The sequence below is a fragment of the Semicossyphus pulcher genome, unplaced genomic scaffold, assembly GCF_022749685.1.
Source record: "Semicossyphus pulcher isolate SPU_LCO1_2020_fin unplaced genomic scaffold, fSemPul1.0.p SCAF_5, whole genome shotgun sequence".
Lineage (NCBI taxonomy): Eukaryota > Metazoa > Chordata > Actinopteri > Labriformes > Labridae > Semicossyphus > Semicossyphus pulcher.
In genome coordinates this window covers 33,792,501-33,817,500 of record NW_027211726.1, presented here as the reverse complement: position 1 = coordinate 33,817,500, position 25,000 = coordinate 33,792,501, and the positions used below count along the sequence as shown (strand labels likewise).

Sequence of the window (25,000 nt, the reverse complement as noted above, 5' to 3'; positions counted from 1 at the left end):
ACGTCTTCATGCTGCTGTGTCCTGCAGCCTCTTCATGCTGCTGTGTCCTGCACGTCTTCATGCTGCTGTGTCCTGCACGTCTTCATGCTGCTGTGTCCTGCACGTCTTCATGCTGCTGTGTCCTGCAGCCTCTTCATGCTGCTGTGTCCTGCACGTCTTCATGCTGCTGTGTCCTGCAGCCTCTTCATGCTGCTGTGTCCTGCAGCCTCTTCATGCTGCTGTGTCCTGCACGTCTTCATGCTGCTGTGTCCTGCAGCCTCTTCATGCTGCTGTGTCCTGCAGCCTCTTCATGCTGCTGTGTCCTGCACGTCTTCATGCTGCTGTGTCCTGCAGCCTCTTCATGCTGCTGTGTCCTGCAGCCTCTTCATGCTGCTGTGTCCTGCACGTCTTCATGCTGCTGTGTCCTGCACGTCTTCATGCTGCTGTGTCCTGCAGCCTCTTCATGCTGCTGTGTCCTGCAGCCTCTTCATGCTGCTGTGTCCTGCACGTCTTCATGCTGCTGTGTCCTGCACGTCTTCATGCTGCTGTGTCCTGCAGCCTCTTCATGCTGCTGTGTCCTGCACGTCTTCATGCTGCTGTGTCCTGCACGTCTTCATGCTGCTGTGTCCTGCACGTCTTCATGCTGCTGCGTCCTGCACGTCTTCATGCTGCTGCGTCCTGCACGTCTTCATGCTGCTGTGTCCTGCAGCCTCTTCATGCTGCTGTGTCCTGCACGTCTTCATGCTGCTGCGTCCTGCACGTCTTCATGCTGCTGCGTCCTGCACGTCTTCATGCTGCTGCGTCCTGCAGCCTCTTCATGCTGCTGTGTCCTGCACGTCTTCATGCTGCTGTGTCCTGCAGCCTCTTCATGCTGCTGTGTCCTGCACGTCTTCATGCTGCTGTGTCCTGCAGCCTCTTCATGCTGCTGTGTCCTGCAGCCTCTTCATGCTGCTGTGTCCTGCACGTCTTCATGCTGCTGCGTCCTGCACGTCTTCATGCTGCTGTGTCCTGCACGTCTTCATGCTGCTGTGTCCTGCACGTCTTCATGCTGCTGTGTCCTGCTGCTGTGTCCTGCACGTCTTCATGCTGCTGTGTCCTGCAGCCTCTTCATGCTGCTGTGTCCTGCAGCCTCTTCATGCTGCTGTGTCCTGCACGTCTTCATGCTGCTGTGTCCTGCACGTCTTCATGCTGCTGTGTCCTGCAGCCTCTTCATGCTGCTGTGTCCTGCACGTCTTCATGCTGCTGCGTCCTGCACGTCTTCATGCTGCTGCGTCCTGCAGCCTCTTCATGCTGCTGTGTCCTGCACGTCTTCATGCTGCTGTGTCCTGCAGCCTCTTCATGCTGCTGTGTCCTGCAGCCTCTTCATGCTGCTGTGTCCTGCACGTCTTCATGCTGCTGTGTCCTGCACGTCTTCATGCTGCTGTGTCCTGCAGCCTCTTCATGCTGCTGTGTCCTGCACGTCTTCGTGCTGCTGTGTCCTGCAGCCTCTTCATGCTGCTGTGTCCTGCACGTCTTCGTGCTGCTGTGTCCTGCACGTCTTCATGCTGCTGTGTCCTGCACGTCTTCACATCAGCATTAAGAAACAACAGATATTATACAGCCCGATCCTTTAATCTGGAACAGACAGCAGGTTAATCTGGAACACTGATCCGTCCCTGAAGGTTACAGACAACAGATGAAACTCTGACGGCTCCTAGAGTCAGAAGCAGCTCCACGTCTTCAGTCACTCCCCCAGTGCAAAACACACTGTGGTAGACATGTTTTTCTTCGTACTGTCTCTGACACAAAGAGATCTCTGACGTGGAGCTGTGATGACGAGCCAACATCATCGTGCATCCCAGTGTCAGTTAAGATGACGGATGAATGCCACGAGGTCTCTGGTTCCAGCTGTCATGTGCTGCTTCTCTGTGACATAACTCGTGTTTGGACTGTCGGCTTTAGTTAATTATTATTTATGTATTTATTTAACCGCTCTCCGACATGGTGTGGATCACATGGTGAGGTGCAGCGGTGCATGAGACCCTCTGCAGGCAGCTGCGGTTGATGCATGGGTTGGTGGGTCCTACCTGGTGGATGCTGTGAGTCTGAGGTGACGGTGGAGCAGACAGTGAGCACAGATCAGGAGTCAGTTAGTTTTTACTTTAATCTCAGGAGCGTTTCTGTCGACCTGATCTGCCTGGTGTGTGTGTGTGTGTGTGTGTGTGTGTGTGTGTGTGTGTGTGTGTGTGTGTGTGTGTGTGTGTGTGTGTGTGTGTGTGTGTGTGTGTGTGTGTGTGTGTGTGTGTGCGTGTGCGTGTGCGTGTGTGTGTGTGAGTTTGCCCTCCTCTGTCACATGGTCACTCTCTCCCTGCACTCCCTCTCCCTCAGACCTTAAACTCTGCTTTGTTTATCTGTCCTGTGAAACGTCCACACGCCCTTATCCCCCCCTCATGTCCTTCCTTCACTCCCTGACCCCCCCTAACCCTGTACACCTCCCGCCTGCTGCAGCCGATGGAAATCTTTGTGGACGATGAGACGAAGCTGACTCTGCACGGGCTGCAGCAGTACTACGTCAAGCTGAAGGACAACGAGAAGAACAGGAAGCTGTTCGACCTGCTGGACGCGCTCGAGTTCAACCAGGTGCTCAGTCCTACACCAGAGTACAAGCAAGAAACTGACGATCAATGATCAATACCACGTTATGCTGCTGTGATCTATAGTCGTGTCTGTTTTGTGACACAGACTCTTGATGGTTGGCACGTGAGGATGACGCTGAGGTTTGTTTCTGTCGATCAGGTGGTGATCTTTGTGAAGTCGGTGCAGCGCTGCGTCGCGCTCGCTCAGCTGCTGTTGGAGCAGAACTTTCCGGCCATCGCCATCCATCGAGGGATGCCTCAGGAGGAACGGTAAAGATCACACCCAGGGAACACACACTCCACAGCAACACAGGATGGTGTGTTAGAGTTAGAGGTCATCGGACGGATTTCAGAGATGGTCTGACTTGGATTTAGTTTCACCTCGTCTGTCAGTGTTCTTCATGTGATTTGACCGTGTCAGAGGAACATATTAACGTGTCTCCATTATCGAACAGTAGCTTCACTTTGTCTTTAGAGATTTTAAACTTAACATATGTTCAGGTTTTAGGATTATAACTTCTACGTCCTTTAGACTCTGTTCTGTCAGAATAAACCGTCTCTGCTGCCGGCTCCTCTCACTCCTGGTTGTGTCTTTCATCCAGTCAGAGGTTGTCATTGATTTGCACTGCTGGAGATCTAATGATCCATCCCACTGTGTTCAGTCTGTCTCGGTACCAGCAGTTCAAAGACTTCCAGAGGAGAATCCTGGTGGCCACAAACCTGTTTGGACGAGGGATGGACATCGAGAGGGTCAACATCGCCTTCAACTACGACATGCCAGAAGACTCAGACACCTACCTGCACAGGGTGAGGCTGGCACACTGCATCAGACTGACTGTAACTCATTGACATGTTTGATGATGGCGCTCTGTGGCACAGAGGGAGGGAGATATATATCATGCTGTAATACACAGGAGATACACACGCTTTGTTAATGGGCTCATTCATACTAAGAAACATAATAATCAGGTGTGTGTGTCTGCAGGTGGCTCGGGCGGGCAGGTTCGGCACGAAGGGTCTGGCCATCACATTTGTGTCTGATGAAGGCGACGCCCGAACGCTCAACGACGTCCAGGACCGCTTCGAGGTGAACATCAGCGAGCTGCCAGACGAGATCGACATCTCCTCCTACAGTAGGTCCTCGTTGAGTCACCGTTTCTATTTAAAGGGGAGTTCTGGCATCTTTAAATCTGGGCCCTACTTTTATATGTTTTAGGGTCTGAATAATTAACATGTACAAACAGTGTGTGAAAGTCTCCAGTAGATGTGTTCATTCATTCATTGATAAAAGCAGTGATTTTAGCTCACAGGACACAGGAGCCGCTCTGCTGCTGCCGCAGTCTGTTTGTGTTCTAATGTGTTTTAAATGTGGGCTCTGATTGAACACAAAAACACAGATCAAGGCAGCAGCAGACCTGCAGTTAACATGTCCTGACAGCTTAAATCCCTGTTTTTCTGAATGGAGTCTGGTGTGTGTGCAGAGAGCGATGTAACGTCTGTGTGTGGTTAAAACAATCATCTTCCTCTGTAACAAAAAGGTCTATCTCTGTAGGGATCCTTTCTGTCATGTTGTCACACACTTAGAATAACAATCTGAGCCTGTCAGTGGAAACAACAAGAACTTTTAGTGGACGACCTTTGACCCATCAAGGATTATGTTGCAGCCATTACAGCCTGTTTACCTGCTGCAGGATGAACACGTCTACTGGAGACATTCACACCTGTTTGTTCCTGTGAGTCATTTAGAGCCCAAATATGTTTAAAAAAAGAGGACGTACATTAAAAAATACTGTTAAGCTTTAAGGTTAATTCTCAGTGCCCCTTCACTTACCCCTCTCTCTCTCTCTCCCTCCCTCCTCTCCCTCTCTCTCCCCCTCCCTCCCCCTCTCTCTCTCCCTCCCCCTCCCTCCTCTCCCTCTCTCTCCCCCTCCCTCCTCTCCCTCTCTCTCTCTCTCCCTCCCCCTCTCTCTCTCCCTCCCTCCTCTCCCTCTCTCTCCCTCCCTCCTCTCCCTCTCTCTCCCCCTCCCTCCTCTCCCTCTCTCTCCCCCTCTCTCTCTCTCCCTCTCTCTCCCCCTCCCTCCTCTCCCTCTCTCTCCCCCTCTCTCTCTCTCTCTCTCTCTCCCCCCTCCCTCTCCCTCTCTCTCTCCCCCCTCCCTCTCCCTCTCTCTCTCCCCCCTCCCTCTCCCTCTCTCCCCCCCCGTGTCTCTGCAGTTGAACCGGCCCGATAGACGAGCCGTCGCCCCCCGTGTGTCTCACCCTCACTTTGTATTACAGTTTGACTCTGACGGAGGCACGCTGAGCTCACGTGACCCCGGCGTGTCACACAGAGTCTCTGAAGACGTTTCCTGGTCGTGTTGTCACAGCTCCCCCTGCTGGGGATCAGGCCTGACTTTATCTAAGAATGTTTTATTTGTTCATATTCATATTTAATTTAGATTTGTAGTTGTTGTATGAGACTGCTGGACTGTAGGTGTGAGAGCAGAGGCAGAAGCAGCCATGACTAAACACTGTTCCCTGCTGTGTGGATAATAAACCCGTCTGCCTGATGGAGTCTCTCTGTGTTCTTCATGTTAACCAAAGCACCAAGAACGTCTGCTCGTAGAACTCTGTGACATCAGGTGAGTCCCTGAACACGGCACGAGGTGCGTGTAGTGGGGACTATGTTAGTCTATATGTAGCCAGTGATTCAAGCAGGAGAACACTGCATGCTAGCAGTAGGCTAATCCTGACTCAGTGCTTGGCTCCAGTCTGTCGAACATGACCTGTACATTAGTCTGAACAGCTGTAGTACTCTGCTGCATTTAAGGGCTGTGGGAATTGTGAGAAACTTTTTATGAAAGTGTTGTACATCAATATTTAGCTGACATGTAGTTTGTCATGTGGTATTAGATGAATCTGCTGAACACCAGCCGGGTGCAGCGATATGTTGGTGGTGTTAGTGACTCTCCTGATGCAGCTGAAACCTTCAGGTTGAACTTGTGATCGATCAAAGTCAGCAGCTTCTTTCAGGAGTTAGATTCCACGCTCGTGAACACAGGAGTGAAAGAAGGACTTCCTCACGCAGGAAACACACCATGTGAGGAGCACGTGAGCACGGATGAGTTCCCACCGCCTGTGAGGCTGAAGCAGCTAACATGTTTGTGAAACAGGAAGTGGATGAGGACAGGAAGCAGACAGAAGTGCTGATCACAGCTCACTTTTTAACCACGTCAGTGTTTTCTTTTTGTTATCTCCTCCACCAGTTACTGCGTCTCTCCTGCGGCTGACCTCTCGCTGGCTCATGAGAGGGCTGTCGGCACGTTCTGTAGGGTCTCCATCAGCCGGCTCGACGTGCAGCGGCTCCTCCACCTGCTGAAACTCTCACCTGAATCATTTTGGTTTTTAATACTGCTGCTTAAAGAGTAACTGAGCAGCAGTGTTTTACAGGCCCTCTGTCAGACTGTGTGTAATAATATATATATATATATACATGGGGCTCCTTCTAATGTCCTCATGTGGTCCTATAGAAGTCTATGAGAAAATGCTCCTCATCTCTCTCAGCACGGTGTTCATGTAGTGACTGACAGAGGAGTCAGCTGTTCTTCTTCTCAGCCTGTGCACCTTGTTCTTTTAGCTAGCCTACATTAGCATTCCAATTAATAATACAGTGCCTGTGAGTTATGGCTGCACCGTGTGAACCAAGCTAGCAGCAGTGTGAGCTGATAACGTCATGTTGGCCCCTCTTCCAGCTCCACCCTCTCGTCCACATGTGGCTCCAAAAAAAACAAGATGGCGACGGCCAAGTGACCATATCGAAGCTGTAAATCGGCCCTCCGCGGAGCCGGGGGTCACAGTGGCTTTGTTACTGCTTATATAGCTTCTGGTTCTACAGCAGAGTTTAGGCTGCATCGCTGAGTTCCTGTCAGGCTGAGCTGCAGGGGGCTCAGACGAGGTGTCGCCCCTGAATATGTGGCATGTAAACATCTGCTGGAACATCTGGATTCAGGCTCTGAAGGTCAGAGCAGCAGAGGTCGATCAGGACGAGACGTCTTCTCGTGGGTCAGTCGCAGCCTCGGTCGCTGAATGAAAGAGTGACTCTGTGAGCGTGTGGACAGATATCAAAATAGTTGATTTTATTTATACTGTATTAAAGTTATAAACACATCAGGCAGTGAACACATCACCATACAGACGTGGGAGCTGATCAGTGTCATTGATGATCTCCCACAGCTGATTACAGTACAGTGATAATCGCGTCTCTGCCGCTCGTCTGCCGTCATGATGAGAAACAATCAGGTTTCCATCACGCCGGAGCCCGCCACCACAGGTGTGGGCGTCATGGAGTTACAACAGGTAAATCATCAGTTTAATCAGGTGTCAATCTCATCTGCAGCTACAAACATGTTAAAGTTAAATCATCTGAAAAATCTTCATGTTACAGTTTCACCTTCATATCAACACGGAGTCAGGGAGCCTGCGGGCCTCGCACAGCAGAGACTCTTCATCCTTCAGTCAGTTCAAGATCAGGGAGCAGCCGGAGCAGCACGTCGACCATGAAGGCCTCACACAGAGGGGTCAGGTCAGGTCAGGTCAGGTGTGTCTGACTGAAACCTTCGGGCACACACTGACACTGACTCTGCACACTGTGGAGTGAGCCTGTGGTACAGAGGAGCGTGAGGCAGAGCAGGAACACCGCGGAGCACGACGCGGGGCCAAGCGGCAGACGTTCAGAGGGACTTTGATCTTTTTGCTTTTTAGAATAAATTTAAAATGTTGAGATTCAAACATCCGGAAAAGTCAAACAGGTGAAATGAAAACGTTGATATGTAGAGAATGAAGTCACGTTAAACGTTAAACGTTCCAAACACACTGAAATGTTACAGATAAAGACTTCATGTTACAGTCGAGCTGTTGAGAATAACATTGAAATAATGACGATGAAAAAAGTGACTGAAGGTAAACGGCGATGAAGCTGCCGTGAGAACAAAGTCGACCTTCCCCTGATTGCTTCAACCTTGGACTTTGTTCTCTTCACAGATCGCCTTCATGAATCTGTGAACCTGCAGCTCTGAAACTCAGACGAACGGACCCAGGAACAGCTCTGCTCATGCTCCTGCTGCTGCTCAGCCAGGCTCCTCTGTGCGGTGTGACTCCAGCCTCTTTAACGTGAACCATCAGGGCTTCATATAAACTCTGCTCAGCCCTGATGCCTCCTGTCTCCACCCACTGCGTCACGCTGCTCCTCACACACTCCTCTGCTCCTGATTAGTTTAATAGATTTAAACAGCAACATGATCGGATCAATAACAGCTTCTGACATGTTTAATACACTTTGAGTCTCCAGGTTCTGAAACATCCTCAGTGTCCTGCTCCCGGCCCCCTCTCACATCGCTCCACACCTCTGACGTGACGGTTCAGTCACAGGGATAAAAAAACACACCAGACACAGACGGGCCCAGAAAGCAAGGCACGTGGCCGATAGCCGTTAGTTCTTCCCTAAAGTTTGTTTGTGAAGTCTGTGCTGCCGTTGAACGAGCACCTTGTTGTCGAAGCTTCCCTCAGACGGGCCGTCACCTCCGAGCTGCTGTCAGCTGATATTCTTTGGTCTGAGAGGACGCTCCTCTGAGTCCCTCTTTGACACCGTCACAGTGCCTGAGCCGGCGCTCTCTCAGCTCCAGCTGACATCGTAATGAGTCCAGCCCTCAGGAGGGGCCAGGAACACCCTCCGCCCGCGGTACAGGAAGCTGACCACGCCCCTGTAGCCTGTACGAGGGACTCCAGACTTCAGGTCGTCCATCACGCCCAGATTTCGGGCAAAGACTTTAAAACTGTCCCGGCTGGAGTACTGGACCCGGTACGGCCCGGGACCCTTTAAGCTGCCTCCCTGTTGCAGGTCCTCGATCTTGACCAGGGGGGCGCTGTAAACCTCTTTGATAAACGTCACCTCATACTTGTCCTTCAGCAGATAAGACAGGTCCAGTTTGGTAAAAGGCACAAACTCCGTGTTGAGCTTAATGTAGCGCAGGTACTGGTCGAAGAACTGACCTAAACTGACGCCTTTCCTGCCGAACGTGATCGTCCGGGAGATCTCGGGCCGGACGCAGGAGCGGTCCTTCTTCTGCTCCGGTTGACGCATCCAGTCGTCCCAGAAGGCCGACGGCCATTTAGGCTCCAGTTCATCCCACATCTCCTTCAGCAGCATCCAGCCCAGGCCGGGGAAGAAGTCAGTCCTGTAGAGGAGCTCCGCTTTGGAAGGATCCACCAACGCATCTCTGCCGTTATCGTTCCAGGCAGACACACACAGCAGGGAGGGGTCCGAGCGCAGGATCGGGTACAGGGCCCGGAAATACTCAAAGAAGTCCGGAGCCACCTGGAGGAGGGAGGAGAACAGGAGTGAGAAGGAAGGAACACGAGCAGAGAGGAGGAGAGCTCTCTGACTCGTCTTCACTTCACTGGTTTAAAACATGTTTCTGCTTCGCTCAGCAGCCTCTACAGAACAACTCGGCTTTCTTCTAAGTTAACATGTTGATTAAACATTCAGCAACAAAGACAAACAGTTTAAGACGTCCTGGGACGCCACACCCACTCATGTCCCCAGGCAGGTCAGAGCCCCAGTGGATTCTGGGTAATGTGACACTGTTGGGGAGGACAGTGATGTGATCAGTCCACCTGTCCTGATTCACCTGCAGCCTGAGTCCCGACAAACACAAAGCAGCTTAAGGAGGAGGGTTTAGCTCTGATCCTGGGAGGGAGACTGGGCTCTGTCCCTCAGATGGTTCAACACATGTTCAGGACATTTGGTATCCATAGTGACCTGATGACCTCTTGTCTTTAAGCAGCATGTGTTTCAGTGAAGCTGAAGGTGCTCATCATCCTCCTTTACACTCTCAAGTGAACTGAGCGGCGTGAAGTGAACACAGACTCACGTTATGAGCTTGTGGCTACGCCTCGTTGCTTCACATTTCAATCAGGTGATCAGGGGCTCCTTCAGGTGTGATCACATCTCTGTGCACCTTGGGTGCGTTCACACCTGGACCTACAGCTGTCCACAGTCTGTCAGAAACACAGCAGGCTTCATCTGAAACAATCTTAACACTGGTGACTGCAGCTGTCAGATCAACGAAGTCGAGTGAACAACATCCAGAGCTCTGCGCGTCGAGGACATCGATAAAGTCAGCGATGACGTCATCGATGACGTCATCGATGACGTGACAAAGTCTGAAAGGTTCTCGTAAAGTTGGAGTCACCTGCAGATGTTGTGCACGTATGTGACAGCTGTGCTCTCTTCATGTCAACATGATCTCTGCAGCTCCAAACATGTTCCTGCAGAGGACTTTTACAAGCACCGCACTCGTCTCTCCCAGGCTCCCTCTCTCTCACCCCCCCCCCCCCTCTCTCTCTCTCTCCCCCCCTCCCTCTCCCTCCCTCTCTCTCTCTCTCCCCCTCTCTCACCCCCTCTCCCCCCTCTCCCCCCCTCTCCCTCCCTCTCTCTCTCACCCCCTCCCTCTCCCTCCCTCTCTCTCTCTCTCACCCCCTCCCTCTCCCTCCCTCTCTCTCTCTCCCCCTCTCTCTCCCTCTCCCTCCCCCTCCCCCTCTCCCTCCCCCTCCCTCCCCCTCCCCCTCTCCCTCCCCCTCCCCCTCTCTCTCTCACCCCCTCCCTCTCCCTCCCTCACCCCCTCCCTCTCCCTCCCTCTCTCTCTCTCTCACCCCCTCTCTCCCTCCCTCTCTCTCCCCCCCTCTCTCTCCCCCCCTCTCCCTCCCTCTCTCTCTCTCACCCCCTCCCTCTCTCCCCCCCCCTCCCTCCCTCCCTCTCTCTCTCTCACCCCCTCCCTCTCCCTCCCTCCCTCTCTCTCACCCCCCCTCTCTCTCTCACCCCCTCCCTCTCCCTCCCTCTCTCTCTCTCTCTCTCCCCCCCTCTCCCTCCCTCCCTCTCTCTCACCCCCCCTCTCTCTCTCTCCCCCTCCCTCTCCCCCTCTCCCCCTCTCCCCCTCCTTCATACATGCATGGAGCATGGCAGACAGGCCCTGTGTACAGTGTGTGAGGAGTTGCCGTGCAGTGTGCTGGTGCGCCTGTCCTCTGAACAAACAGACTGAGTTGGTCTGTGGGAGCACAGAGAGAAGAGGAAGCCGCTTCAGAGCAGTTCCATAAATAAATCCAGATTTTGCTGGCTGCTGAAATAAAAGCTGATTTACAGGGAACACTTTCTCCCTCCAGCTGCGCCTCACAGTCCAAACTACTCTCAATTTCCTGTTTCTTGTTTCCTGCTGCTGACGCACGTTTTACAGCCCAACGTTCACTTGGGCTGTCGAAGCAGCTCGTTTACGTCTCTCAGCAGCAGCACGTGTGTGTGCTCTTTCTAACATGCACACTGAACGTCTCCGTCCTCCTCGCACGTTTCACTTATTGTTCTGAACTGAACTTCTGTCTGACAGGAAACTCGTCTTTAGTGAAGATTATTTAAGACGAATGTGGAAGCAGAGGGAGCAGCTCCAGGCATCATTAACCCACATCTGAATGTGAGCCACATGTAATTACTCTGAGCTCCTCAGACCAGCCACACTCTTTAGAGTCACCAACATGTCTCTGTGGAAGTTTAAAGTGCACAGATGAAGACGTGGGTTCTTCCCCTTTAGACAAACATACAGCTGCAATGATCTACGGAGAGGAACATCATGTGTAGTATATTCTGTGTATATAAAGTAGTCTTTAATAGTAAAGAGTGTCTGGTCTGTGAAACTGTCTGTAGCATCGGTCAGTATGAATGCTGCTGGTAGGCCTCCTAACAGAGTCACACTGAGTCACACCTTTTTAAAAACAAGTCTGTTTCTGCTTTTTATCAACCACAAACAGACGTTACGGATCGCTCTTCTCAAACGCACCAGACTCCATTCACAAAAACGGTCATTTAACAGCAGAGTTGTTGGTCTCCTGCTGCCTTCTTTTTGTGTTATTGTGTGTTACACAAATATTGTTCTAGATGTGACCTAACCATTTAAAACACCAAAGTCACACATTTACACAGACACACTAACAGATCGATGCAGCAGCAGAGCAGCAGCTCCTGTGTCCTGTGAGTAAAATCCCTGTTTTTCTGAATGGAGTCTGGTGTGTGTGCAGAGAGCGATGTAACGTCTGTGTGTGGTTAAAACAATCATCTTCCTCTGTAACAAAAAGGTCTATCTCTGTAGGGATCCTTTCTGTCATGTTGTCACACACTTAGAAGAACAATCTGAGCCTGTCAGTGGAAACAACAAGAACTTTTAGTGGACGACCTTTGACCCATCAAGGATTATGTTGCAGCCGTTACAGCCTGTTTCACTGCTGCAGGATGAACACATCTACTGAGACATTCACACACTGTTCGTTCCTGTGAGTCATTTAGAGCCTAAATTATCGACGCATACGGCCGAGGGTTCCCTTTAATAATGCATAGTGTTGTCATTAATGCTTCTGCTCTCTGCGTCGGTGGACGGTGGTGTCGGACATATTTGTTCATTCATTTATATTTGTACCCTGACTCTCTGGTTACATGTATGCCTCTGAGCTGAAGCAGAATTAGCGTGTCAGCGCTCACCTCCAGGTCGTCCTCCACGATCACCACCGTGGAGTGGGAGAACGTGTTGAACACCTGGTTGAGCGCCCAGCGGTAATGGCGGGAGATCTTGTAGTAGCCCTGGAACTTCCTGTGCTCGGGCCGGACTCTGATGTCAGCCAGGTCCGGCTGCCTGATGTGCATCACCTGTTCTCCATACGAGCCAATCACACGAGCCGTCTCTGCGTGGCCACAATCCTGGCTGACGATGATTGGGTAGAGTTCTGGGGAGGGGCGGTACTGAATGAGTTTGTCGAGGCTGCGTTTCACCGTCACTCTGTCACAGGCGATGACCAGGATAGGAATGATGACGTCTGGGCTGGAGGTCAGAGCTTTATCGCTCTTCACCTCCTCCCTCACTTCAGTGGCCTGCTGCTGCTCTAACTTAGAGTCTGCAGCTTCAGTCTGAGCCGGAGCCGGTGTCTGTTTCACGTCTGTTTGCTCCGTGTCCTCTCCAGCGTCTTTGACAGGAAGTGGAGGCTTCTGTTCCTGCTGGACCGCTTCCTCTTTGACCTCTTTCCTGTCCTCCGTCTCTCTCTTCCCCACGTCTCTCTGCCGCGCCCACACCGCCCTGTGACTCTCAATCTGCTTCAGCAGCTTTTTCTGGGTCTCCAGCTGAACTTCGACCTCCTCTGCCAGCCGGATGACCTCCCCTGCCAGGTTGACCTGACCTCCTTTCCCCCACTCCTCCTTCCCTCCTGGCTCAGCTCCTCCGCCCTCCCCAAGGCGGCCGCTGGGGGGGCGACCCCACAGATACAGTAGAAGAAGAGCATTCCACGCAACAAACAGGAAACCGCCACATAGTATTAGAGAGCCTTTCTTACGAACCATGGCCCAACGACACGAGGAGAGGGAGGGGAGAGGAAAAGGCTGCAGGTAGGGAACAAGTGAAGGAGGCAGAGTGAGGATCCTACAGATACTCGGACAGATCGGGTCACATTGTCATCGTTTCAGACGTGAGAGTCATCCTGTCCGTGGTCAGGAGGGCGTCAGGAGGATCTTTAACCCTCTTCTAATGAATTTACATGATCCTGCTGAGGAATGCATGCAGACCATGTGATCACAGCGAGCTGGGCCTCCGAGGTTCAGCGAGGGGAGGATGAAGAAGAGCAGACGAGAGTAAAGAAGGGAAGAGCGGGGTCACTTTGGGTCGAGGGAGCGTCGCTCTGTGGATGTTATCCTTCAGCCATTATCCTGAAACAGAGCAAGAGAACAGCAGATCAACAGGCTGAAGCAGCTTTCAGACATGACTGAGCGAAGGACAGCGCTCACACACACCACATCATCACCACGCTGTGATGTCACACACGTTGAAAGGATAACTGCACAGAGATGAGGTCACGTCAATCACATTCACCGTTCACGTCACTTTGAGACCCTGGACGTGACGACCTTCATCAGCCACATGAAGGATGTCAGTGACCGTCTGGATGCTGACGGAGGTGTGACATGAAACGGCTTTTAATCACAGCTCTGTTTGACTTTAAGAGAAGACAATTCAGCTCCCCGTAAAAGACAAACACTGAAGGACCTAAACACATGCTAAGCTAACGTTAGCTGAAGCTTGGCTCCCAGCTCCTCCTGATGCCGAAGTGTTTGTGAACATGTGTTTAGATAATGAGCGTCTGGTGTCTGTCAGGCCGCTGTCATGAGCAGGATTCTCTTCAAACTTCATCAAACTTCAGCCTGAAAATATCAACACAGAAAAACAGCAGGGTTGTATTTCTTGTGTTGTTCAGCCTGATTTCACCGAGCAGGCGTCTGCTCGGCTGGTAGGCCTGTGGAGCTGTGCGCTCGGTGAGCAGGCTCTGTCCCTCAGCCGGGCTCTGCTGGAAACATGTTCACACACTTTCATTCACTCACAAACAGCACTGCTGGGACATGATCACGGTTCTGGTTCTGTACACAACTTCTTTAGAGAACGGTTTCAGACCACGAGTCCGTAATGTTCTCTCCCTCCTCCTCGTCTGAACCACGAGCCTTTAACGACAGTCATAACATTTCTCCTCTTACTGCATGAAAAGGCGCTGCTGTGCACGTTCTTCTTCCTCCAAATAAGGTCAAAAGAAAAGAGTTTAAAGGATTTCAGAGCCTCACATGTCAGCACCTGTCAGCCTGTTAGAGCGAGCTCTCACAGCAGGCTGGGCCGCATGGCCCACATCCCATATACGATACGTAAGCCACGATATATGGTGCTTTCTGGTAATTTAACAAATAACTATTCCTTATGAAATCACCGTGTTACAGCATATTTTTGGATAATCCTGAGTGGATCAAATAAAGAGTTCTGACTTTAACGAAGTCCATGTTACAGCGCCTCCCTCTGTGGTTCGCTCCAGGGTCCCTCCCACGTGCCACGATTAGAACGTAAACATGCATCGTGTGACATCACGAGAGAGACGACGTAGTAAAACACGTGATAGAGGTTTTCATCGCTTTAACCATATATATCGTCATATTGCCCAGCCCTACCCCCCAGTGCCCAGCCCTCTGCGGCTCGGTTCATGCTGCTGGCAGGGTTAACCACAGACCGAGCCAGTGTTACAGAGCTTCTGAGAAGCAGGATACTCCGCAGAGACGGAGGGGCCGTGCACTGAACACACGTCCAGAGGGACTCCTCGTCTGTGTGACAATCAGTGACTCACGTGAACACAGACGGAGAACACATCAGCCTTTAAACCTGACTACACTACAACAGTTAGAGGAAGTGATTCACTGTTTATACTGCCATCTTTTCCTGCCCAGCAGCTACGTGGAGGGAAACTGTGACCTGTGGCAGAACCAGAACTGAATCACTGATTGTTGGTACCATTGTTCCTGAGAGGAGGCTGTGAGAGAGGGTAATAACTCAGTAAATATGTGGGATTACTCAGCAGTACACAGAGTCCACATGACCAAATTAGGTCCTGACAGATGTGGTCGTAAAAGATGAGGTAACTATAAAGAAGCATCCAGTCCTTCTCAGGGAAGACCAGAACCAGAACCAGAACCACTGAGCATTCATTAAAACATGAATATAATTCAGTAAACCAAAGGTTAGGGCCATCCGGTGCTGCTTCAGTGATTCATCGTTATCCATCTGTTACTCTCTGCTTCTCCCTGTAACGTGAACATCTCAGGGTAATGGACTGCTGAATGACTTTTACTGACTGCTGAACAGATCGCTTTGGATTCTGGGAAACAGATTGTTTCTGTACCAACACTCAGACTCGGTGTTACTCCCACAAACAAACTGCAGTCCAGAGAAGGTAAAGAAACCGGATCAGAAGCAGACTGTTTGTTTCCATCACAGGATCACGTTTAGATCGCGTTTTAAATGTCACTACAAAGAAGTGTCAATAAAGCTTGTTTCAAACAGCGTCAATCACACTTCACTCAGTGCTACGAGTTGTTCTGTCAGAAGGTGGCGCTATAGCGCACACATTACACATGGCTGTGATCCTCCAGTAAACAGAAGCTTTAAAGAACGTTTCGCTGTTTAAGTGATTTAATGAGTTGACACATCAAAAACATGCTGATGAAAACAACATGGCCGGTCATCACCATGATGCTCTTGTTTATAGAAATAAAACGGGCAGTTTATCAATAAACAAACACATGAACAAATTAAATGCTAATTGTTTTCGATATTAAGTCAGGACAACAGACGAGCAGCACGGGAAATACCTGATTTATTCTCTGGTCCAGCTAACGCTGTCTACAGCTAGCTAACACGCTAACACTGTCTACAGTGAGCTAACACTGTCTACAGCTAGCTAACACGCTAACACTGTCTACAACGAGCTAACACTGTCTACAGCTAGCTAACACGCTAACACTGTCTACAGCGAGCTAACACTGTCTACAGCTAGCTAACGCTGTCTACAGCGAGCTAACGCTGTCTACAGCTAGCTAACATGCTAACATTGTCTACAGCGAGCTAACATTGCCTACAGCGAGCTAACACTATCTACAGCGTGCTAACACTGTCTACAGCGAGCTATCACTGTCTACATCTAGCTAACACTGACTACAGCTAGCTATCACTGTCTATAGCTAGCTAACACTGTCTACAGCTAGCTAACACTGTCTACAGCTAGCTAACACGCTAACACTGTCTACAGCGAGCTAACACTGTCTACAGCTAGCTAACATGCTAACACTGTCTACAGCGAGCTATCACTGTCTACATCTAGCTAACACTGTCTACAGCGAGCTAACACTGTCTACATCTAGCTAACACTGTCTACAGCGAGCTATCACTGTCTACATCTAGCTAACACTGTCTACAGCTAGCTATCACTGTCTACAGCTAGCTAACACGCTAACACTGTCTACAGCGAGCTAACACTGTCTACAGCTAGCTAACACGCTAACACTGTCTACAGCGAGCTAACACTGTCTACAGCGAGCTAACACGCTAACACTGTCTACAGCGAGCTAACACTGTCTACAGCGAGCTAACACTGTCTACAGCGAGCTAACACGCTAACACTGTCTACAGCGAGCTAACACTGTCTACATCTAGCTATCACTGTCTACATCTAGCTAACACTGTCTACAGCGTGCTAACACTGTCTACAGCGTGCTAACACTGTCTACAGCGAGCTATCACTGTCTACATCTAGCTAACACTGTCTACAGCTAGCTATCACTGTCTACAGCTAGCTAACACGCTAACACTGTCTACAGCGAGCTAACACTGTCTACGGCGAGCTAACACGCTAACACTGTCTACAGCGAGCTAACACTGTCTACATCTAGCTAACACTGTCTACAGCTAGCTATCACTGTCTACAGCGAGCTAACACGCTAACACTGTCTACAGCGAGCTAACACTGTCTACAGCTAGCTAACACGCTAACACTGTCTACAGCGAGCTAACACTGTCTACAGTGAGCTAACACTGTCTACAGCGAGCTAACATTGTCTACAGCGTGCTAACACTGTCTACAGCGAGCTAACACTGTCTACAGCCAGCTAACACTGTCTACAGCGTGCTAACACTGTCTACAGCCAGCTAACACTGTCTACAGCCAGCTAACATTGTCTACAGCGTGCTAACACTGTCTACAGCGAGCTATCACTGTCTACAGCGAGCTAACACTGTCTACAGCGAGCTATCACTGTCTACAGCGAGCTAACACTGTCTACAGCCAGCTAACATTGTCTACAGCGTGCTAACACTGTCTACAGCGAGCTATCACTGTCTACAGCGAGCTAACACTGTCTACAGCTAGCTAACATTGCCTAAAGCTAGCTACCATTTCCTACAGATGGCTAACATTTCCTACAGATGGCTAACATTGTCTATAGCTAACTGATGTTAACTAAAGCTAGCTAACGTTGAAGATATAATCTTGAAGTTCTCAGTTTACTTCTATTTGTAATATTTACAATAGCAGGCGCACACGTCCCGATAAGCAGACGTCCACGGTCGGCTCCGGCTGTAACTCTTGATTTTCCTGGCTGACGGTCGCTTTCCTTTTCAGACTGTTTGCTTCATCTGAGCGTCGAGTTTGTTTCTTCTTCTTTGGATTTTCACTTCTTGTTGAAGTTGTATCTGTAGTCATCCATCTTTTCTTTGTTTGTTCAGCCATAGTAGATTACTGTTTACTCACAACACTTGCAGAGAGCGGAGAAGCAGCCGCTTAGCTCCGCCTACCCTCTCTGGCAGACCAACCACTGCTGGCTGATGGAAAACGCGTCACTAACTGGGCGCCGCCACAGACACCCAGCCCATAATAATACTATATACTGCAGATGAAAGGCTTCCATCAGTGGGCCATGTATGAAAGTAAATTATTTCAGCACAAACTACTTGTGTTCTTTCTCCACCCTAATACAACAACATCCGTGGTATCTCCTGATGCTACTGAGCTGTTTGTCTGACTGCTGTGTAATGTTGACATTTGATCATGTGCTCTGTTAGTTGACAGTAATCTTGTGGTTCCGCAACCTTTAGAAAAAGCTAAAGTCTATCCGTCACAGGAGCTCCGGTACTTCAACAAACAGCACATCATGTCCTGACACTGAGGAGAGTTCACTGACGAGATGATGGCAGAGGAAAGCAAGAGCGTTACAGATTTCACCAAAAATCTTTTCTGTTGTAATCTGTAACACCGGTGTTATCACAGGTTAATTCATCACTGGCATAATTTCCTCACAGTGCTTCTATAATAATGAGGATCCTATTAAACAACAAGACTGTGTGATAACGTCTTGAACCTGTCACAGATACTGAGCGAGTTCAACAGACCCCGTCCAGCTTGGTCACATGACTCACACGAATCATATTTATCATCAGTTTATGACTGTCTGTTTCCGCTTTCACCTGAAACCAAAGGAAAGGCACGGTGTTTGTCTGCAGTGTCCCTTTAAATGACTCCTGTAGAGTCTGTTTCTGTTCAAAGTCCAGCCTGTTGGAACAAACGCGAACACATCAAATAAAACTAGTGCACAGTAAACACAGTGTAAATGTTCTCTCTGTAGTGTAACTGATGGAGGATGAAGGAGGTCACTCCTCCTCCTCAGCATTAGTGAAGCCTAACCCTATTAGTGCTGATAAATATAGACCTCAAATCCTGTAAAGACGGAGGTAAGAAACAAACGGAGTGATTAGCGATCAGCAGGGAGAGCAAGCTGTAGACATGTCTCACCTGTCTGCATATAATCACCATCACACTGACACACATCAGACACAAAGAGCGCTCATATGTTAAAGCGGGAGGACGCTGGATTCAGGGTCAGAGGTCAAACAAACGATAGCAAACTGAACCCTTTAATGTCTCAGTGAAAGATGAGATGTTAAAGATGAAGCTGGTTAGCAGCTGAGCCGAAACTCTGCAGACAGGTTTTATAAAGTCAGATTTAGTGTTCTGTTTTTTATAAACCTATCATCAACTGTTCTGATTAATCGATTATATGAAAATGGGATATACGTCAATCACAAGTTGTCAGAGCTCAAAGTTCCTCTCCACATGTCTGAAAGTAAAATATAAATGATTCAATATTTAAATCAAACTGAGAAACAAGAACAGAACAAATAATCATAAAGTTTTTGCTGATTAATTTAATGTACATTTTAACATTTTCATTACGTCTCTTTTTCTAATTCTGTTGTCATACATTAAAGAATCATGCGCATGATGTTGAAAGTTTCTTCTTTCTTACTCATCATTTCTCCGTGCTTATATTTCTATCCTACAATCGGTAGTGCGACACAACCTTCCTGCGGGATCAATATCTATTCTGATTCTGATCAACTGTTTTGTCAATAAAATGTGACATTCTTCCAAAGTCGAACAGGACAGATTCACCGTGTATGTTTAGTTTAACCAACGGTCACTAAAGTCACAGGACGCAGAAAAGATTAATGTTCTGTTTATTGATCGACCACACATCATTCATTCTTATCTACAATATTCTGCTGTTTATCTAATATTTCTTTTCTTTCTGCATGTTTAATGTTGTGACCCAAACACGCACAGAGATCCTGATTCAGGTTCAAAGTTACATCTCGGTTAAATGTGTGTAACACCTTTTTAACTTAATTACAAAGTGCTAATTGCTTTTATGTGTATGAAATTACTACAAAAACCCTGCAGCGCTTCAACTGCATGGTCTCAGCACTTCTTTAATAAGCAGCATTTTAATGAAGTAAAGAGAACCTTTAAAGAGGTTTATAAGAGGACGCAGAGGAGGCTCGTCTGCTCTCTTAATGCACTTTAATACAACAGTCCTGCAATAAATACCAGCAGCAACATTAACCACAGCCTCCACAGCGATCCGTTTTAAACAAACCTTCAGTTAAAGGGACAGACACAATCAGACTGCTTTAAATGAAGGTAAAGAAACGTTACCTGAGCTCAGAGTAGCTACAGATCTGTCCTCTCTGTCAGTTCTGTGTAAAGTAAAGTTAAGCTCTCCAGAGAGGAGGATCTGACAGTGAGGAGGAGGAGGAGGAGGGAGGGGAGAGTCCCAGCTGAAACTCTCTCACCCCTCCTCCCTCCTCCCGTCAGACAACGTGGAGCAGGCTGGTGATCAGACATCACGAACATCAGACAGAGAACCGTCCTGCTAACAGATCTGACTGAAGTGTGGAGGACAGACAGGAGACGCCTCACAGTGTGCTCACGCTAACACTCTTATTTACTGTCAGCTAATAGCATGTGATGCTAGCACCAGCAGAGCAGCTGTTTGTTATGATGGGGTGAAACCCAGCTGTTCAGACACTTCTCTGGAGCTAACAATCTAACACCTCCAGGGCCCAGCTGTTCAACAAAGTTAACTACATCCTCTTGTTACAATCCAGACTCACATCAAATCAAACCTGGATATCCAGCGCTCTAAGCGCGACTACACCGACAGCAAACACGAGGCTTAACAGCCAGCATGGACTCACGTTAATGTTCTTCTATAAACACAGACAGACAGCAAAATAAAGACATACAAAGATCCACGTTCATTTTCAACTTCTTTGAAACAGTCAGACGTCCTCCGACCACAAACCAACACATTTAAAACAAACAGTTCTATAGTTTGATTTAACGACAGAGCCAGGACCCGCTGTGACAGTGTAAGACCTGACTGACGAGAATCAAACATGTAAGTGTCCCGGGTCGGGTCTAAGGTTAAAGACCCATGAAGACCTCCAACTAGAACAAAGGGAGCAATTGTAAGAATCTGACTATAACTGTGTCTGTGGGGGGGTCGTTTATAGGGACTTTACTCTGTCGAAGACTTTATCTCTACTTTACTGATCTGAAATTATTTTACAGTTAAAACAATCAGGTGCAAAACATAAATACATGTTAACAGTATAAACTACATAATACAAATGTATTGTTTGTCAGGATAATCAGATTTATTGGTGCCTCAGTCCTTCTCAAAGTTTTCACCAACACGTTCCGAAGGTTCGATCCAGATCAAACCAAAACCACAGAATGTGCTCTAATCTGGTTTCACGATCCAGATTTTATTTTGAATCCTTTTCCAGATTTGATCTGAATCTGAGATCAGATCATCACTTCACACACCGACCCGGCTCCAGGTCTAACACAGAACATACCGGGTGTTAATGCAGCAGTCTGTTCTGTCATCATACTGTGAATTCTGAGCACCAGGACGTCTTAACAGCAAGCTAAGCTAACAGCTGACGTGTGTTAGCTTAGCAGTCTAACTAACAGTGAAGGTGTTTTCATTCATGGTCCTGACTGGAGCTGCGGCAGCTGGAGCGGATCTCACTCACCTCTCACGCCCCGTCCTGAACGTCTCTCCGCGGTTAGCATCTTAAAGGAAGGCGGCTCACATCAGGCTGCAGCTAGCTAGCAGGCTAGCTGACATTAGCTAGTCGAGCCACCCTGTGTTTCCTTCAGTGTCACATTCACAGCACATCTCCGTGTCCGTGCTCAGGAGCTCCTGTGTCGGCTGAACATCCGTCTGTGGTTCCCCTGATCCCCCCCGGCTCTGCTCTGTATTCAGCCCCAGGAGCAGCCGGTTTTAGCGGGCTAACCTACAGACTGTTCTCGGCTAACGGTTCCCTCACCGCCTGCCGCCGGCTCGTGTATCCACAGCGACCCTCTGCTTTCCTCTGCCCCCCCTCCCCGGTCCAGGCTCCTCTCGGTCCAGCTGAGTGTACCACAGGCTGCCCCCCCTACTGTTCATGATGACAGCATTTTTCATTTCAACACACAGAAACACTTCCTGTCTATTTAATCCATTATTAGCACCCAGCTGACCCTAAAACGACCACTTTCCTGCCTCGAAACATCCATAGCTACGGGCATACATCTGTAACATTTATTATAATAATAATAATAAAATATTTCATGCAAATTGTCTAACATCATCTGTATAAGATCTTAACCCAGTTCTCTCTGTGGGGTAACAGAGTCACTGGAGCCGGGCGGCTTTTTTTTTTCTCGAAATTTCGAGTCGAAATTTAAGGAATGAAGTTGAAATGTCAGAACAAAGTTAAATTGTGGAGGTGAAAGGTCAAAGTCATTTTTAGTGGAATACAGTCAAAATGTTGAAAATGTCATCTATAAAATCCAAATGTCGTGAAAGCAGTGGAAATACAGAGAACACGTTTTAACCGCCAAGAATGAAGGTGAAGCATCGAGATTAAACTTGAAATGTGGAGAGAACTGTCAGCTTAAAAAAAAGGTCAGAAGAAAGAGGAAATGTTGAGACGAATATGGAAACAAGACTAAAACTAGTGTGTGTCTGAGCACCAGGTCAATGTGCGCTTGTGTGGGCACACGTGTTACAAGGACCCTGGGGGTCAGCCAACAGTATTAAACTTGAAATGTGGAAATCAAACTCAAAATGTGGGATGGAAGCAGAAATGTCTGAATGTTGAGAATAATGCTGAAATGTTGAAATGAACTCAAAACATTAAAATAAGTCCACATGTCCAGAACAAAGTACAGAGAGTACAGAGAAAATCTGGAGATTAAAGATTGAATCATGAAGATGTTCATGTAAATAAATGTCTGTAAGTCTCTCTCTCTCTCTGAATGAGGTAACACATGCTGACTGAGCCTGTGGCCCACTGATGAAAGCCTTTCATCTGCAGTATATAGTATTATTATGGGCTGGGTGTCTGTGGCGGCGCCCAGTTAGTGACACGTTTTCCATCAGCCAGCAGTGGTTGGTCTGCCAGAGAGGGTAGGCGGAGCTAAGCGGCTGCTTTTCCGCTCTCTGCAAGTGTTGCGAGTAAACAGTAATCTACTATGGCTGAACAAACAAAGAAAAGATGGATGACTACAGATACAACTTCAACAAGAAGTGAAAATCCAAAGAAGAAGAAACAAACTCGACGCTCAGATGAAGCAAACAGTCTGAAAAGGAAAGCGACCGTCAGCCAGGAAAATCAAGAGTTACAACCGGAGCCGACCGAGGACGTCTGGCTAAACTGGGAAGTGGCTCCTACATTTACCGTTTATCACAGTGAGAGGTGCCAAGAGAACGAAACTGAAATTGAGATTGAATATCTGTGGTTCATCCAGGTCGTGGTAATTCTAATATTAATCCAAAAGGCAACTGGACTTTGAGTTTGAGAAGACGTTTTACCTCTCATCCAAAAGTTCAGTTCTAACTGAAGAAGCCTTTTGAACTTCAACCAGGTCCAGTTGTCTTTTGGATTTAGTGTAGAATTAGCGTAGAAATATGTGGAATTGTCAACAATTTGACTTCCTGAAGAAAAGTCGAGAAGTTAAAATTGGGTTGAAGTTTTGAGAGTAAAAAAGTCAGCGGCATGTCGAGAATAATGTCCAAGTGTTGAGGATAAATGTTGAAATAAAGTCAAAATGTGGAGAAGAAAGATTTCAGGAATAAGTGTAATCAACGATAAATATAAAAGTCAAAATGTTGAGAAAGATTTTGAGAATCGAGTGGAAATGTGGCGCTTAAGGACGAAATATACAGAAAAAAGTCTGGCTGAAATGTTTAAAGTAAAAAATGTAAAGTCAAAAAGTCAAAAAGAGAAGAAAAGTCACATGATGAGCAAAGAGCAGAAAGTGTGCTGATAACAACGTCCGATGTCCAGAAACAAGTAGAAACATTGAGAGTAGAACTGTTTAAATAAAGTTTAAACCTTCAGATTAAATTAAAGATTAGAGTCAAACTGTTTAAATAAAGTTTAAACCTTCAGATTAAACTAAAGATTAGAGTCAAGCTGTTTAAATAAAGTTTAAACCTTCAGATTAAACTAAAGAGTCAAACTGTTTAAATAAAGTTTAAACCTTCAGATTAAACTAAAGAGTCAAACTGTTTAAATAAAGTTTAAACCTTCAGATTAAACTAAAGAGTCAAACTGTTTAAATAAAGTTTAAACCTTCAGATTAAATTAAAGAGTCAAACTGTTTAAATAAAGTTTAAACCTTCAGATTAAACTAAAGAGTCAAACTGTTTAAATAAAGTTTAAACCTTCAGATTAAACTAAAGATTAGAGTCAAACTGTTTAAATAAAGTTTAAACCTTCAGATTAAACTAAAGATTAGAGTCAAACTGTTTAAATAAAGTTTAAACCTTCAGATTAAACTAAAGATTAGAGTCAAGCTGTTTAAATAAAGTTTAAACCTTCAGATTAAACTAAAGATTAGAGTCAAACTGTTTAAATAAAGCTTAAACCTTCAGATTAAACTAAAGAGTCAAACTGTTTAAATAAAGTTTAAACCTTCAGATTAAACTAAAGAGTCAAACTGTTTAAATAAAGTTTAAACCTTCAGATTAAACTAAAGAGTCAAACTGTTTAAATAAAGTTTAAACCTTCAGATTAAACTAAAGAGTCAAACTGTTTAAATAAAGTTTAAACCTTCAGATTAAATTAAAGAGTCAAACTGTTTAAATAAAGTTTAAACCTTCAGATTAAACTAAAGAGTCAAACTGTTTAAATAAAGTTTAAACCTTCAGATTAAATTAAAGAGTCAAACTGTTTAAATAAAGTTTAAACCTTCAGATTAAACTAAAGAGTCAAACTGTTTAAATAAAGTTTAAACCTTCAGATTAAACTAAAGAGTCAAACTGTTTAAATAAAGTTTAAACCTTCAGATTAAACTAAAGATTAGAGTCAAACTGTTTAAATAAAGTTTAAACCTTCAGATTAAACCACATAGTTAAACTGTTCCAATAGAGATGTGAAATGAGATCACAGTTGTAATGTAGAGAATAAAATGTTCCCCTCATGTCGTCTCATGCTGTCTGTGTTGTATATCTGTAAACAAGTCGAGTGAGTCGTCGTTGTTGTTTCAGGAGGTAAAAAGGGACGAGCCATGAAAACGAGCCTTTGGACGAGCTCAGGTGAAACAGGTGTTCACATGTCTGCCTACAGGAGTCAGGGAACTTTGACTTC

The 25,000-nt window shown here is 47.4% G+C and overlaps 2 protein-coding genes across 2 annotated transcripts in view; one reads left to right on the top strand and one right to left on the bottom strand.

Annotated features, from left to right (window-relative positions):
• ddx39b (DEAD (Asp-Glu-Ala-Asp) box polypeptide 39B) overlaps positions 1–5,145 on the top strand; it is a 10,071-nt gene extending 4,926 nt beyond the window's left edge. The window contains exons 6-10 of the mRNA XM_069681585.1: positions 2,467–2,598; positions 2,755–2,864; positions 3,257–3,401; positions 3,580–3,727; positions 4,806–5,145. Coding sequence (XP_069537686.1) covers positions 2,467–2,598; positions 2,755–2,864; positions 3,257–3,401; positions 3,580–3,727; positions 4,806–4,822 — 552 coding nt within the window. The 3' untranslated portion in view covers positions 4,823–5,145. The remainder of the gene's footprint in view (positions 1–2,466; positions 2,599–2,754; positions 2,865–3,256; positions 3,402–3,579; positions 3,728–4,805) is intronic.
• Positions 5,146–6,689: 1,544 nt separating this feature from the next.
• Positions 6,690–13,102, bottom strand: mgat1b (alpha-1,3-mannosyl-glycoprotein 2-beta-N-acetylglucosaminyltransferase b). Its single transcript, XM_069681459.1, has 2 exons — positions 12,148–13,102; positions 6,690–8,943 (listed from the first exon to the last, which is right to left on the bottom strand). Exons 1-2 carry the CDS (start codon positions 12,994–12,996, stop codon positions 8,242–8,244), a joined length of 1,551 nt encoding a protein of 516 aa, XP_069537560.1. The 5' UTR covers positions 12,997–13,102; the 3' UTR covers positions 6,690–8,241.
• Positions 13,103–25,000: the final 11,898 nt, after the last annotated feature.

Excerpts from the sequence above, each read along its gene's own strand:
- mgat1b (XM_069681459.1), bottom strand. The coding sequence starts at position 12,996 with ATGGTTCGTAAGAAAGGCTCTCTAATACTATGTGGCGGTTTCCTGTTT. Across the intron at positions 8,944-12,147 it reads TCGTGGAGGACGACCTGGAG|GTGGCTCCGGACTTCTTTGA; the intron begins GTGAGCGCTGAC and ends TCCCTCCTCCAG.